The following is a 13510-nucleotide window of genomic DNA, read 5'->3' as shown; positions in this document are numbered from 1 at the left end:
GTTTCAGAGTCTGGCCATTTTAGCCATCCCCCTTCCGTCCCATTTAGGGATCCTGATGAGCAGTAAACCTACAGCAGCTAGAGCCAGGACCACTCCCAGACTGGCGGGGCCGCAGGGGCTGATCTCTTGAGCCAGACCAGATAGGAGAGGGGCCAGGACGCGACCCACGGCTGTGACCGACTGCCCGGCTCCAATCAGGGTCCCGCTTGCCTGGACCCCTCCCCTCTGCAGCTCCAGGTCTGTGATGCAGGTCCGTCCGATGGTGGTGGAGATGGCAAAGAAGGTGGAGCTGAGCAGCACCTGCCAGACACTGGGTGCAGCGGCGTATAGGAAGATGAGGGAACAGGTGAGCACAGTGGAGTGAAGCAGCAGAGCGGGCATGTTGTTCCCGTACAGCTGGGTGACTGGCCCCACCAAAAACCCAGCCAGGGCCCCTAGGGTGCTGCTGTAGCTGATCAGATAGCCTGTCACCTTGGGCTTGAGCGAGAAACGCTCCTCCATGGCCAGAGAGAAGTTACTGTAGTACAGCATGATGGCTATGGCCATGAGAAGACGCACCAGGAAGAGGTCCCACATGTCAGAGGAGGCCACCATGTGGATCTTGGAGCCCACCGAGGACAGCTGTCTCCAGGCTGGCTGCAGGGGAGACACCTCCCTCCACCTGAGACCTCCTTGGTGCTTCGCTGGAGCTTTCCATCCTGGCTCTGCCTCTGCTGCCGGCGCTGGGTGGTGGTTGTTTGTTGTTTGGGAACAGTTGTATGCAGAGTTATTGACGTTGTTGTCAAGGCAGACTTTACTAGCGCTGCTGTTGGCGTTAGTGTCAGTGCGGTGAACTAGTGTCTCGCTCCATGGCAGCATCCACACCAGCCCTGGAGGGAAATATACACACCTGGTAAGATACATGCTTCAATTACAGGCCTAATTTTATCCTTTAATTTCTCTCCATGCCATTCCTACCCACCTGCATTAAGAAGGAAGATGGCTGCGCAGGTGAAGGAGGAGGTATAGAAGCCGCCCTCGTGCTCTGTGAGGTAGCCGCCCACCACAGGGCCCAGGATGAAGCCCACACTGGAGGCTGCATTAAAGTGTCCCATCACCAGAGGGCGCTCTGACTCAGACACCAGGTCAGACATCAGGGCTCTGCAGATGGACAGGGAGTGCTTGAACAGGCCTGAGAGAGAAAACAGGCAACACACATGACGAGGATGATTAGCTGACTGAGTTCTGGTCTGTACACACATGCTGTCTTTAAGTTATGGGTGGTAGTGCAATGCAGTTAATGTCAATAAATTACGCAATACTTGGTCAAATTTATGATTCACTCTTGTCTGGTGTTGGACAGTCACCATGCTTCACAAATGAAAACAAGCATTTTGTTGTTTATCATTCATTCTCATTCAGTAGACTGCACTTTATTTATCAAAGAGCAGAAAAAATTGAAAGAAGCCTTGAAGGTTAACAGATACTGATCTGAAGAATGAAGTTAACAGGACCATCTTTTCATAGCTCCTTACCTCATTTTCCCTATATTTGCCACATTAATAACACTACTGGTCACACGCACACTCTGCAACAGTCTGGCTGGCTCTCTGGCTTCCTTCTGTACCAGAGCATTGTCAATGAGGAAATTAAAGCAGATAATGGGGTAAATATTGGACTTTTGGACCCAGAGTGCAATCATTTGGCTACAAAACACACGATTATGCTACACAAGCTGCTTGGAGAAATCTGATGGACATTTTATGCTTTTTTGGGGAGATGGCCCCATTACCTTCAATAGCTGTGGTCCTGCGAACTTCATTGGAATTTTAACTGATATGGGGGCAAGTAGATAATGACTGAATTTTCAATTTGGGGTGAACTATTCCCTTAAGAAATAAAAATAAATCAGCTACCCTTGGAGAACAATTGACAAAGCTTTAATGTTAAAACCCAACACATTTTGGCTGAAATAGCCTTTGCCAAGGTTCAATTTTTTTCATGTCTTTGGTTTGTGTTCACTCCTGCACCTTGGGGGAGCTGCTTTTTTCGCAGAAGTGTAACTTACCCACAGGTATCCGAGCAAGGACAAACAGGGCAATGCTGGTGGACATCCCTAGCAGGCCGTAGCCTAGTGCACTCAGCAGCAGACAGGTCAGCAGAGAGTACCGCCGTCCCACCACATCACTCCAGCTGCCCTGCCAATCACACACAGGAGGTGACACTCAACACAAAGCACAAAGGGAACAAAACATTTCCATTCTCCAACAGATATTCAGAGAAGGGATTATGGCTAATTTCTACTTCTCTTTCTACAGTCGACTGAAATACCTGGACAGGTGAAATTGAGGCCTAAAATGCAAAATATACCTGTAATCACTCATATGTCATAATAATTTCTTCAGTGTTCTTCAGATGAAATGCAATTGTAATAAACACAAAGATAAAGACTGATACTGGTGGCATCTGTCCTTTCAGATCCAAGACAAAGACAAGGAAGACAAAGAAAAGTGACTCTATGTGCCACTGAAGTCCAGCTCCTGACACAATGAATTTCTCTGTTCACTGCCTCTGTCTTTGTGGTTAAACCATGTGGATATGAGTGTTAAAGATCAGGTGACACAAAAACTCCTGAGGAATCCCAAACTCTTGCGCTCGCTCTCAACCAAGCTGCCCAAATGCTTCTACTAGCCCCTTATTACTCACACTCTCTCTCTCTCTCTCTCTCTCTCTCTCTCTCTCGCTCTCTCTCTCTCTCTCTCTCTCTCTCTCACACACACACACACACACACACACACACACACACACACACACACACACACACACACACACACAACCTGCTGATGAAATAATCAAATTAGGACCAATTGAGTTTGCTGTGCTCTGGATGTGGCCTGTGGGGATAACCATAGAGACTCGGCTGTTCACGCCACCCCTACGTTTCTCTGGACTCAGCCAGTCTGCACACAGGAAACACAAATGGCTCCTTCTCTCTTTAATTTGTCGCATGACCCCTGAGATTTAAACCAATTTCGGGGAAGTGACGAGGAGCGCTGAGAATCTCTCTCTCTCTTCAGATACTGTGCTTAGTGTAGAGTAGTAGAGTAACTTGGGTTTTGAGGACTGTTAATCATTTAGACATGGTTTCAAATCATCAAGGCTTTGATATTTCACCGGACCAACCAAAGGTTTAATTTCCACGGAGACAACGTGTCTACAACATATAGTCTGGGAAGGTCAAAAAGAGTAAAACTGTGTGTCAGAATGGTGATATCTGAATGTGTCTGTGGTAGGTTGTGTGTGCTAGTAGGTGAATGCGTGGAGACTGAGAGTATTGTGTGACCATAATCAACCTTAAAGACCCAGTGTTACTGACACTGTGGATTGTTTTCATGAAATACCACAGATGACATGGAATGCAACAATTCTGGTCACCGACTGTGAGCCTGGCAGAACAAAAGCAGTTTGGCCTCCAGGTTATTTCAGGGAGAAACAAAGTCAATACTTACAACTATCGTGCTGGAGAACAGCTGTAAGATCCCATACGTAGAGCCTGAAACAAACAGGTTTATATTACTTTAAATTCATGTGTGCACTGTGTGTGTATAGACGACACAACAGACACTAATGTAGTCAGCTTCACTAGCCTACTGCAGTCCATGCTAAACATAATACTGACAAAGGAGTAGTTCTACCACTTTATCTCACACTTTGTGGCCTCAACAACATTTAACTGAAGTGCAAGGGAGAAAAGGAAATGCAATTACAGCAGAGAATATTTTACAAATGTAACTAAAACCCGACTAGCTTTGGAGCACTTGCTCTTTCAACATGGCCTCAGTGGCTCATGAATGAACTATTTGGAAAATGAAGACAATGTGGTGTCTCCGAGCTCTAGTGTATTTCATGAGTGGTTATCTCTCCCCTCTGTCTTCATTCGCTATTTTACAACCCAAATAAACTGAAATGCCAAAAAAAAAAAAAAAAGTCATTCAAAAATCCTGTACAAAGTGAGTATTTAATTTCTGTATTAACTCTTGCAGTCATTGGAGTTTATAAGGCCTTTGGCAGCTTGCTATCGAATAATGCATTAGTTACTACATCATTCTAAGGACTGACCCTATATCTGCTAGGTGAATTACAGCAACTTCTAGACAATAGACACACCTACCTACAATACCAGCCACAGTGGGACTGGCTCCAAGAGCCTTCACATGATGGCTCAACAGAGGGATGATCATGCTCACCCCAAACAAGTCCTGCAGGAAACATAGAAAGAATAGGGAAAAGAATGAGGAAATGTTAACTTCTTTTCTTATCACTTTACTGGAAAGGATCTGTTTTCAACACAATGAGTTTGGGGACAGTCCTCAGAGTCCAGAGCCTTACAGAAGGACATCACTCATCCTGTTTACCTGCATATCTGAGCAACTCTTGCCAAGGGCTTTATTGAAGTCACACTGTGATCCATACAGTGTCACGACACAACTCATTAAACTAACAGTTTAATTGTCAGTAAAACTCCCCAGCATCCACACTGGTAACAAACATGCAGTCTCTGTCCGCTCTCTGTGCCTCAAAATCTGAGCTGCCTGGATCCTTTTACTAACCTTTTGTTGATGATCATTTAACTGACCATAATAGGTATCATGTGTTAGATAGCCATCTGTGCCATTAATGTATTTCAATTGTGAATAGAATATGGATATTTGAACTTTCATAATTTCAAAAAGGTTTAGAATTGCCTGTGCAACAACTATGATAACCGATCCGTTCCCTATGGCAGAAGGCCTTGTTTATTTCTAAGCATGGATTTCCACCATGTCATTCATTTCAAAAGAGTGCCAGTGCACCTTGCAACACATTTCATTGACAGTGATGCTGTACATGGAGGAGGAGACCTTCAATCCACTCTGAGGTGTCAAGAAAACCTGACTTGCCCTAAAACACGTATCCACTTTCAAAACATCTCTTGTATGTAAACAGAAATAGCCAGAAATCTTTTCAGAATATGTGGAGGGATATATTTCCAAACACACAAAAACTGTATTTGTAACTATATGACAATCATTTGTATTTGTACTTACAGATGACACTAATTTGATGTTCATTTTGAGTGGCCAGAATATGCTATTGTGGATGTAGTTGCAGATCCAAGTTGTAAACTGCCCATAGGAAGATGTATGTCCAGTGTTCAAAATACCCTAACAAAAGTTTATAGTGTTTATAGTGACCTTATACTTTATAGTATTTTGTATCTCCTATGATATTCCTATGCTAATCCAAAAGGAATTTACAGTTTGGAAAGTATATATATATATATATGGTTACAGTTATTTGTCCTCATGACATTTTGAATGAACGTTAGCTAACAGATGCACAAATACTAAATATTATGGCCATTTTTGTATGTTTTGAAGCATATCTCTAAACCTATTTCTAAAAGTATTTTCTGCACCTGTGTCTACTGAGCTATGAAAACTTGACTTCAAGCATTGCACAACTTACTCAGACCTGACATGCCCGCAAGTCGCCACACCGTACTTACCATGAAGCCCACCACGTAGATACATTGTATAATCCGCGTCCGTCTCCTCGGTTTCTGAAACAATGTGCTACATTTCGCGTTATTCATCCTCCCACAGTGACAGCTCGGCTGCAGCCAATGCGGAATCGACTCTACTGTAAATCCGGACAGTATCCAACCGTCAACCATCACGACATGTCCAGGTCCGGGCAACGGTCGCAATCATTAGGGGTGGCGATAAACCGCTCAGGTTTAACCCTCTGAGACCATGTAGACGACGGAGCGGCAGTGATTGTAAAAACGGGAGGATACCAGCTTCACGTGATAGAGCTGATTCACCGAGTCGTCGTTCATTTCTCCGGTGTTGTTGAATTCCCGTGTTGTCCCGTCCGTTTCCCCTCCAGCTGGTCTGCTAGTTGGTATCGTCCGCTGACGTCACATAACAGGTTCACGCGCTCGATGAACTCTTGCAAGGAATTATATGATTACATTTTATTTGCATGATTCATGAACTGTAGTTTATGAACTTTTATTTATGCTATTATTTATGCTAATAACTATTAATAATATTTTCTCCTTGATGATTTTGGTGTTGAGCTGTAACAGGGTGATTGGGACTCAGGTTGCAGCTATCAGGGGATTGTGGTCACTTGTACCCCACCTTCTGGACAAAGATGGGGCATCAAAAAAATTCATGATAAACAGTATCTTTGTGTGCCTGCAGAAAGCCAACAGGATTAAATGATCACTATGGAGCCCATTAACTAGAGGCCTACATCATTCAGGTTCTACAGTGTTTGGGACTCCATCTGTATCTTTAAGACTTCTAACAATCCCATTGGTTTGTGTAGGGGAGTAACAGATTATATGTAATGGAATTACAGTAATTTGGTTACAAAAACTGAGAGAAACTAAGTGGAACATGTTAGGGCATGTTCCACTGCAAAAAAATATTAAAATTTCATCAAAATGGCAGTTGGTAGATTGGAAAACATGGTTTACTCTATTTAGGAGAGGGAGTAATATAAAGTAACCAAAACTCATTACATTTGTAACCATGTGATTAGTAATCTATAACAGATTGTATATTTTGAAAGTAACCTGCCTAATCCTGACAATACCATTTACTAATAAGATCCAAAAATAAATAAATAAAAGTACCTGCATCCTTTTGTGTTTTGGAAGAACACACGCACACGCACACGCACACGCACACGCACACACACACACACAAACACACACACACACACACACACACACACACACACAAACAAACACATTATAGTTTGTCAGTTCCACATGTTGGAAAGGCCTCCTTTAATGGACTCTGTTACAACTTCTGTAGGAATTTTGTTTACCCAATTTCTCCCAGTGGGACTTCAGGAGTTTATGTTTACAGATTTGATCACTGCAGACACACACACACACACACACACACACACACACACACACACACACACACACACACACACACACACACACACACACACACACAGCATGTATATTACAGGGGTTGAAATGAAAGTGAGCAGGGGAAGTGGGGCGAGAGGTTTTGGCTGACTGTGGCCTGAGTCACATCAGAGTGTAAATTAGCCAGTGTTTCCATATAGGCTCAGTGCTAAATATCCCCCTTATACGCTAATAAACCAGTAGCTCACCTCAACTCACACTGACTAAAGTAATAACCACACAGTAACAACAGTTATTTTATATGTGACCCCAGAGGATGGCAGAAGAAAGTGTTATATAAAACACTTATTTCCATTGCGGTCCTCCATGGAAGACCCAAAACTATACAAACACAATCAAAAGATCATATGATGCACATTGCATTAACTACATTGTCTTAATACTGGAAACATTATGTACATGATTTTTGTAATTCAATTATTTTGAATATTGTCTGATTTGTTTTGTTCATTAACTAACTTTGTTTACATATTATGGATATACATACAGTATATACATAGAACTATTAGTATTAGAGTTAGTATTAGTATTATTACATTGTTGGCCATCATTTGATCTGGATCGGATCACTGTCAATAAAACTTCTGGCCCCAGTTCATCAATGTCTCTGTTGTCATGGAGTCAGATGACAGCTGAGAATCCCATGGAAGTGACATGTAAGGACATGTCTAATTTCCATGACCCCCCACCCACTTCTACAGATGTTGCCAAAAGAAATGGCAGCTAGTGGTGTGTATGTGTGTGTATGTATGTTTCTGTGTGTGTGTGTGTGTGTGTGTGTCGCCCTGGTGAGGCAGAAGCTTTGGGAAGGCTGCTATAGGAATACCTTGCTCCTCTTCTGTCCTTTCAGTCTCACCCTGCCCCGACATTCCCGTGCATGAGTTGGGTGTCCAGTTGCCACCGGTTATTTTTGCGCCAATCCCCTCCCTTCACGCTCTCCAACTGCCCCACACACCCTGTCCCGGTGGAGTGGAGAGGAGAGGGGGCAGCAGGCACCTTCAATCAGACCCCAAAAATAGCCCAGGGGGAAGTTCTCCAGACCCCAGTGAGGTCCAAGAGAGTCATGTGCGCAGCCTTGTCCTCCCTTACCTCACACACACACACTGAGGGACAGGAGTGGAGGCAAGAAAACCCAACATATACCAACCGGACAGAATCACAACCCATCTCACTTTTTGGATATACAGTGCAAGAAAAGTGACTGCCTTTACCTCTGCTGGTCACATGCACAAATAGTAGCTGGTGACAGTCAGACTGAGTGTGTCCGTCCATCCAGTGACCGAGTAGCTGCTCAATCCAGGACCATGAAGCTTAGTGTGGCGCTGTTTTTTGCGGGGCTCTTTGGGGCGCTGGCAGCTGTGTTCATCCTCCTCTCGTTTGGAACAGATTACTGGCTCCTGGCCTCCGAGACGTGTGACCCGAAACCTGTTGGAACTATTGGCCCGGGCGGAGTCATTGTAGAGGTGAGCGAGCTGGGGTTCAAGCAACACCTCATCATGGAAGCTCAGGAGTAGTTCTCATTTCTGAAGTGTTATGGCTATGCTGAATGCCTGAGATAATACTTATTATGTGTCTTCAGGTCAAGAACAAGTAGGGGGCATTGAAGTGTTCAGATTTGCAGCAAAATGGCTTCAAGTTGGGTCAGTTAAGGTGAAAGGCCATGGTCAAGGAAAGATCACAGTAAACCCTATATTTAGTTGTTTTGTCTCTTTGGATTGGTTATCAGGATCAGAACTTAGTGTGTTATAGTGATTTTGGTGTTATCAAATTGGAAAATGGTGTGCTGTAAATTTGTATATCCTTATGATAAAATACTTGCAATGACCTTTCTAACAGTGGATCACATAAAAAATTTCAAAAATGGAACTGCAGTTGCAAGGTATCTTCTACTTTGGTAACTGTTTACCAGTTAGTCCGATTCTTCTTTCAGGAGATGAACTGCAGTAGAGAGAGGCGTCCCCTCCTCGTGAAACCAGACACTGTTTAATGTAGTTGGTGTTCAGCTATGCAGTGATTGAGACATGCCATATGCCCTGATGATAGAAATACAAACACCAGTCGTCCCTGTGGCATGGTATTAAATATCACCTACTAGAACATATCTAGCTTTTCATAGCAAGTAATGATACTGGAATTCAGACATGATATCAGCACAATAAAACCAAAGAGCTACCATATAGAATATACATTCTAATGCAATATCAGTACCTAATTTTCCCAACCTAATAAATCAACATTTTTGACTTGAATTATATTCAGAGCATTAACAGAAGATATGTGTAGGATCCAATGAGAATATAGTTGTATAAATCCTTTAGGAGCCGGACAGTATAGTGGAACAGGTGCCTGGTAGGGTAGGACCCTACAAGATTGGTTGCAAACTATTATACATTCTAATTGCATTCTAATCCTCTTGTACATTGGAAACAAATCCTTTAAGATTTTATCAAATTCCTGTCAGACTTTTTGATCAGAGCAAAAATGGTAAATGATTATGAAGCATCAACGAGAACTGTTTTCTGAATGGGAACCCGGCCTCCCCACATGCTGGCTCGACACCAAACCTAACCTACATGAGGTTAGAGGTGCTCGCTCAGCTCGATCCTTGACCTGACACAGCAGCTGACGCGTGACACTGTGGCAACACACTGTACACCTGACCCACATGATCTCGACTCCGCTCCCAGGCTTTGCATCAATGGATAACATTGAAAGCCTCCATAATTGTGCTTATATCGATTCAACTAGCATTTGGCTGCGTTTCAAAAATAAGGACTATAAAGTGGGTATTAAAGTAATAAACCATTTTCCATGGACTAATTAAGATCTATGAAGAGTCAGATAAAAAGTCATTCCTCTGTCTTTCCCTCTCCCAGCGTGGGGATGTGGTGGTGCTGGAGGATGTCAGCGACTTGACCACCTTCTACCACGAGGGCTTTTTCTGGAGGTGTTCCTTCGGGGCCAGCGTGGATGACAACAACCTTTTGTGGAAGCTCTGGTTTAGTAAGTGAGACAGATACATACATTGTCCCAGCAGCCAAACTAGCATAATGTGCGTAACCTTCTCCATGCCGTTACAACAGACCAATAAGAGCAGTCATTGTTTCTTTCTAATTAATTAATTAATTGGTCCTATTCTAGGGACTAGGGAGTGCTGGAAAACGTTATTCTCCAGTACTGTTATGCCTCTGTAGAGTCACATGTCAGCAATTGCCTCTGCTGCAGAATATAACTTAATGTCATTTTTTTATTTTGATGCCGTGATGTCTATAAAAACTGTACCACATCATAGCGGTAGGCTACGGTAGGTCGGGTGATTCTTTAGAGACCGCGCCATGTGATGTTATTCTGGTCCTTTGTCAGATGATTGTGCGCTGTCTATTTTCTGATGGGGAGTTAGGGTTAGTTGAGGGGAGGGTCATTGTCACAAACACCCTCAAGCTACTAGGGGAAGGACCTGGCAAGGGTCTGCTGAATTTCACAGGAGAGAGAAGAGAGTGGAGACAGAAGAAAGACTATAAGGAAAGAAAAAGTACAGATCGTATAGAATCATCTTATCGACTTGTCACTGTGTTGATCCCATAGAGTTACAGTTCAAGGCTTTGGAAGACTTGCCACAGAGTGAAAAGGAGCTGGAGGCAGAGTCTACCACTGAGATAACAAACAAGTTTCCAATTTGCAAGCAATTAAGTAAAAATTGCAACTTAAATGAGGGTGTATTGTTGAGTTTCATCAGTTTGTAAGGACTTCAGCCTTCTTTCTTTTCACCATGTCTGATACATACCTTCTTTCTCATTTTGTGATTGAATGATCGAAGCAAAAGTATTGTGACGAAGACACATGATATAGTTATTTGTTGCATAAATGACAGTGTATCTGTAAGTGCTGTCCTCTAATCAAAGTGGGTTGGGCTGCTTGTAAGATTGTTCTGTACTACATTTGATGCTAAAACATATTTGTTCTTTCTCTCTCCAGCAAATCAGCCTCACTCAAAAGTGTGCATGCATGCCTACCTCTTCCCATTCCCCGTGTCTCATCAGACCCACAATGCAACAGACTACGATTCTGCTATAAGTAAGTGTGTGTGTGTTGATTCAAGTTTGTCTCTACACAGAAAATGTATATTCTGATTCAATGGCTGTTATCCAATCGGCTGCCATTTCTGCTGTTCAGTCTACAGAGGCTTCTGGAGCGTCTTCATGCTGATTGGTGTGGCAGCTGTCATCCTCGGAGGGTTTGTCATCATCTGTGCTGCTCCATTCGCCAGCCACCGCTTGTATAAGGCAGGGGGCGGCCTCTTCCTGATATCTGGTGAGGGTTTGGTTAAATCTTTTTTTTCTCAGACACTAAATGAACAAAAATCATTCATTAGAAAGATACCTATTTTGGATCCAGTGGCTTCAATTCATGACGCCTTACCTCTTCCCTCTCTTCACTCTCCTCCTTGCCCCAGGTCTGTTCCTGCTGTGTGTGGTGGTGATGTATGTACTGTGGGTGCAGGTGTTGGATGTGGTGAATCTCTACATAGACCACCAGCGCTCTGTGTTGTGTCCAAACTTCCAGCTGTCCCTCAACTACGGCCTGTCCTTCATGTTTGCCCCCGTCGGCATCTTCTTTTGCCTCCTGGCCGGCCTCCTCTTCCTCCTCATCGGCCGAACGGTCCGGATTCACTACAACTGAGTTTTGTAATAGCCAGTGGCAGTTTAGAGGAAAAGATGAGGGGGTTTGAGGTTTCTGGAACGCTACTACTTTTACTGCCTGACCTTTGATGCTTTCGTAATGTGTCTGCCATGTATTGGAGGGACTCTGTAGGAACTCTATGGCAGCTTTCTGGCATAAATGGTCTGACAGGCTTGAACGGTTTGTTCCAAGTTTCAACCATTGAAATTCAACCAGAAATGGCAGCTTAATCACCACATCCTGAACTACTTTTTACTACTTTTTTATTTGAGCTCCATTGCATACAGTTATCCTCAAAAGTAGGACTCTTTGTGGTGAATAAGTTGCCATTTGAGATGAAGCCAAAGCCCTAACAAGATAAGGCCGGTCACATGTTAAATACCTGTGGGATTGGTTGACTCTTGGGTGTTGACGGTTAAATGAGTGTAATGTGAGAAGTTTATGTTAATGTAATGCAAAAGCAACAGCAATCAAACGTAAATGAGGAACAATGTTGTTCATCAAAGCATTTCACACCAGTTTGAGTGTTCTGCAAGGTGGAGTTGGTTAATTGTGTTGAAATGTGCTGAAAAGGTGAAAAAGACTCTTGTCTTGATAACCACTTTATTAAACAAGTGATTCAAAAATGTATTCTTTTTTCTATAGTTTTTATAAAAATCTAAAAATATATAAAGGGAATAGCATATACTACAGCATGATAGCTTACAGAACGAGTGTGAGACAATGTTATTGGCAAGACCAACTGAGCAGCAGCATTTACTGAGACTTATTAGAGATCAAATATTCAAATATTCAGAATTCTGTATCATGCTCAGTATTTTTGTTATTTTCAATATAATTTTTACCAGTGAGATATGCACATAGCCTGAAACTGTGCTATCAGTTGGCTCTATTTTTCCCATTTGACCGGTCTAAGTCATTGGTTTATCTCTTAGGCAACTGTTTAATTTGTTAATACTAAAAGAGAAGCTTGTAGCATGAAAAAATATTATTTTTTATGTAGCAGTCATGTTTTTTGTTTAATATGTTTTTACCATCTGTTAATTTCTTCTATGAGGTTTTAAGTGTATTTGGATAGTTAATGAGATTGTGAGATCATATGATATTTGTCTAAATAACTCAAAATTGTATGCTTCTTCTGTGACCTATTTGCCAATAAAATTATGGGGAAGGCAAACTTTGATGTCAAAAATACATAATTTTGTCATTGTACCCATGACCTGAAAAATACAAAAGATTCAAATGGAAAACCACAAGAGGGCAATGTTGTCCCACTTGACTCACACATCAGCTTTCCCCTTAAGAAACAGAAATCCTATTTTGCTTATCTGGGGTCTATGCGGAGTCTATGTGGCGTTATGCATTTAATCACAACTTCAGCGGCAGGATCTGTAGATGAAAGTATTCACACCTTGGCTGACAGACGGATGGTAATTTCACTCATGAATGGAGCATTTGATCAGGATCTGAATGGACTCCTGTGTCGATTCTCAAGAGTCCGTATCAACTCGGTGCCTTTCGAGCTTCATAATATACTTATCATACATAGGGAAAAGCATCTGAGGTTTGCCACAGAAAGCAGGGAGGAGTGACACAATGTAATGCATTGATTACTCTGTGAGAATGATCTTGCTTTCACAGATGACGCTTACGATGGAGGGATCACAGTTCCAAATTTCTGAACCCCTCAATATGGCTTTCCACACACTTCGGAGATGGAAGCAACACCAAACTTCAGCAGCACAACCATGTGAGAGTCCTACTGAAGAATACTGCAGGTCACATAAAGAGGTTGAGAGATGCTAATACAGTGTGAGATAAGATCGCAGGATTCGTCCTGTTTCAGGCTGGAGC

The 13510-nt window shown here is 42.7% G+C and overlaps 2 protein-coding genes across 3 annotated transcripts; one reads left to right on the top strand and one right to left on the bottom strand.

The window, feature by feature from the left end:
• Position 1: 1 nt before the first annotated feature.
• mfsd9 (major facilitator superfamily domain containing 9) lies at positions 2-5737 on the bottom strand. Its single transcript, XM_071539248.1, has 6 exons — positions 5528-5737; positions 4151-4238; positions 3489-3532; positions 2048-2177; positions 962-1171; positions 2-869 (listed from the first exon to the last, which is right to left on the bottom strand). The coding sequence occupies exons 1-6, from the start codon at positions 5693-5695 to the stop codon at positions 4-6; spliced, it is 1506 nt and encodes a 501-aa protein (XP_071395349.1). The 5' UTR covers positions 5696-5737; the 3' UTR covers positions 2-3.
• Positions 5738-8203: 2466 nt separating this feature from the next.
• On the top strand, positions 8204-12636 carry tmem182a (transmembrane protein 182a). 2 transcript variants are annotated; one of them, XM_071539302.1, is made up of 5 exons: positions 8204-8439; positions 9877-9979; positions 10952-11050; positions 11150-11287; positions 11430-12636. In XM_071539302.1, the coding sequence occupies exons 1-5, from the start codon at positions 8281-8283 to the stop codon at positions 11654-11656; spliced, it is 726 nt and encodes a 241-aa protein (XP_071395403.1). In that variant the 5' UTR covers positions 8204-8280; the 3' UTR covers positions 11657-12636. The 2 variants fall into 2 exon arrangements, with proteins under 2 accessions (XP_071395403.1, XP_071395402.1); XM_071539301.1 differs by having other exon boundaries at positions 9853-9979.
• The last annotated feature ends 874 nt before the right edge of the window (positions 12637-13510 follow it).

The sequence above is a fragment of the Centroberyx affinis genome, unplaced genomic scaffold (genome assembly GCF_046629955.1).
Source record: "Centroberyx affinis isolate AG114_WGS23_722 - 3 ecotype Tasmania unplaced genomic scaffold, CSIRO-AGI_Caff_v1 ptg003428l_1, whole genome shotgun sequence".
NCBI lineage: Eukaryota > Metazoa > Chordata > Actinopteri > Beryciformes > Berycidae > Centroberyx > Centroberyx affinis.
Note: the sequence above shows the minus strand (reverse complement) of the source record. Positions and strands in the feature narration are given on the sequence as shown.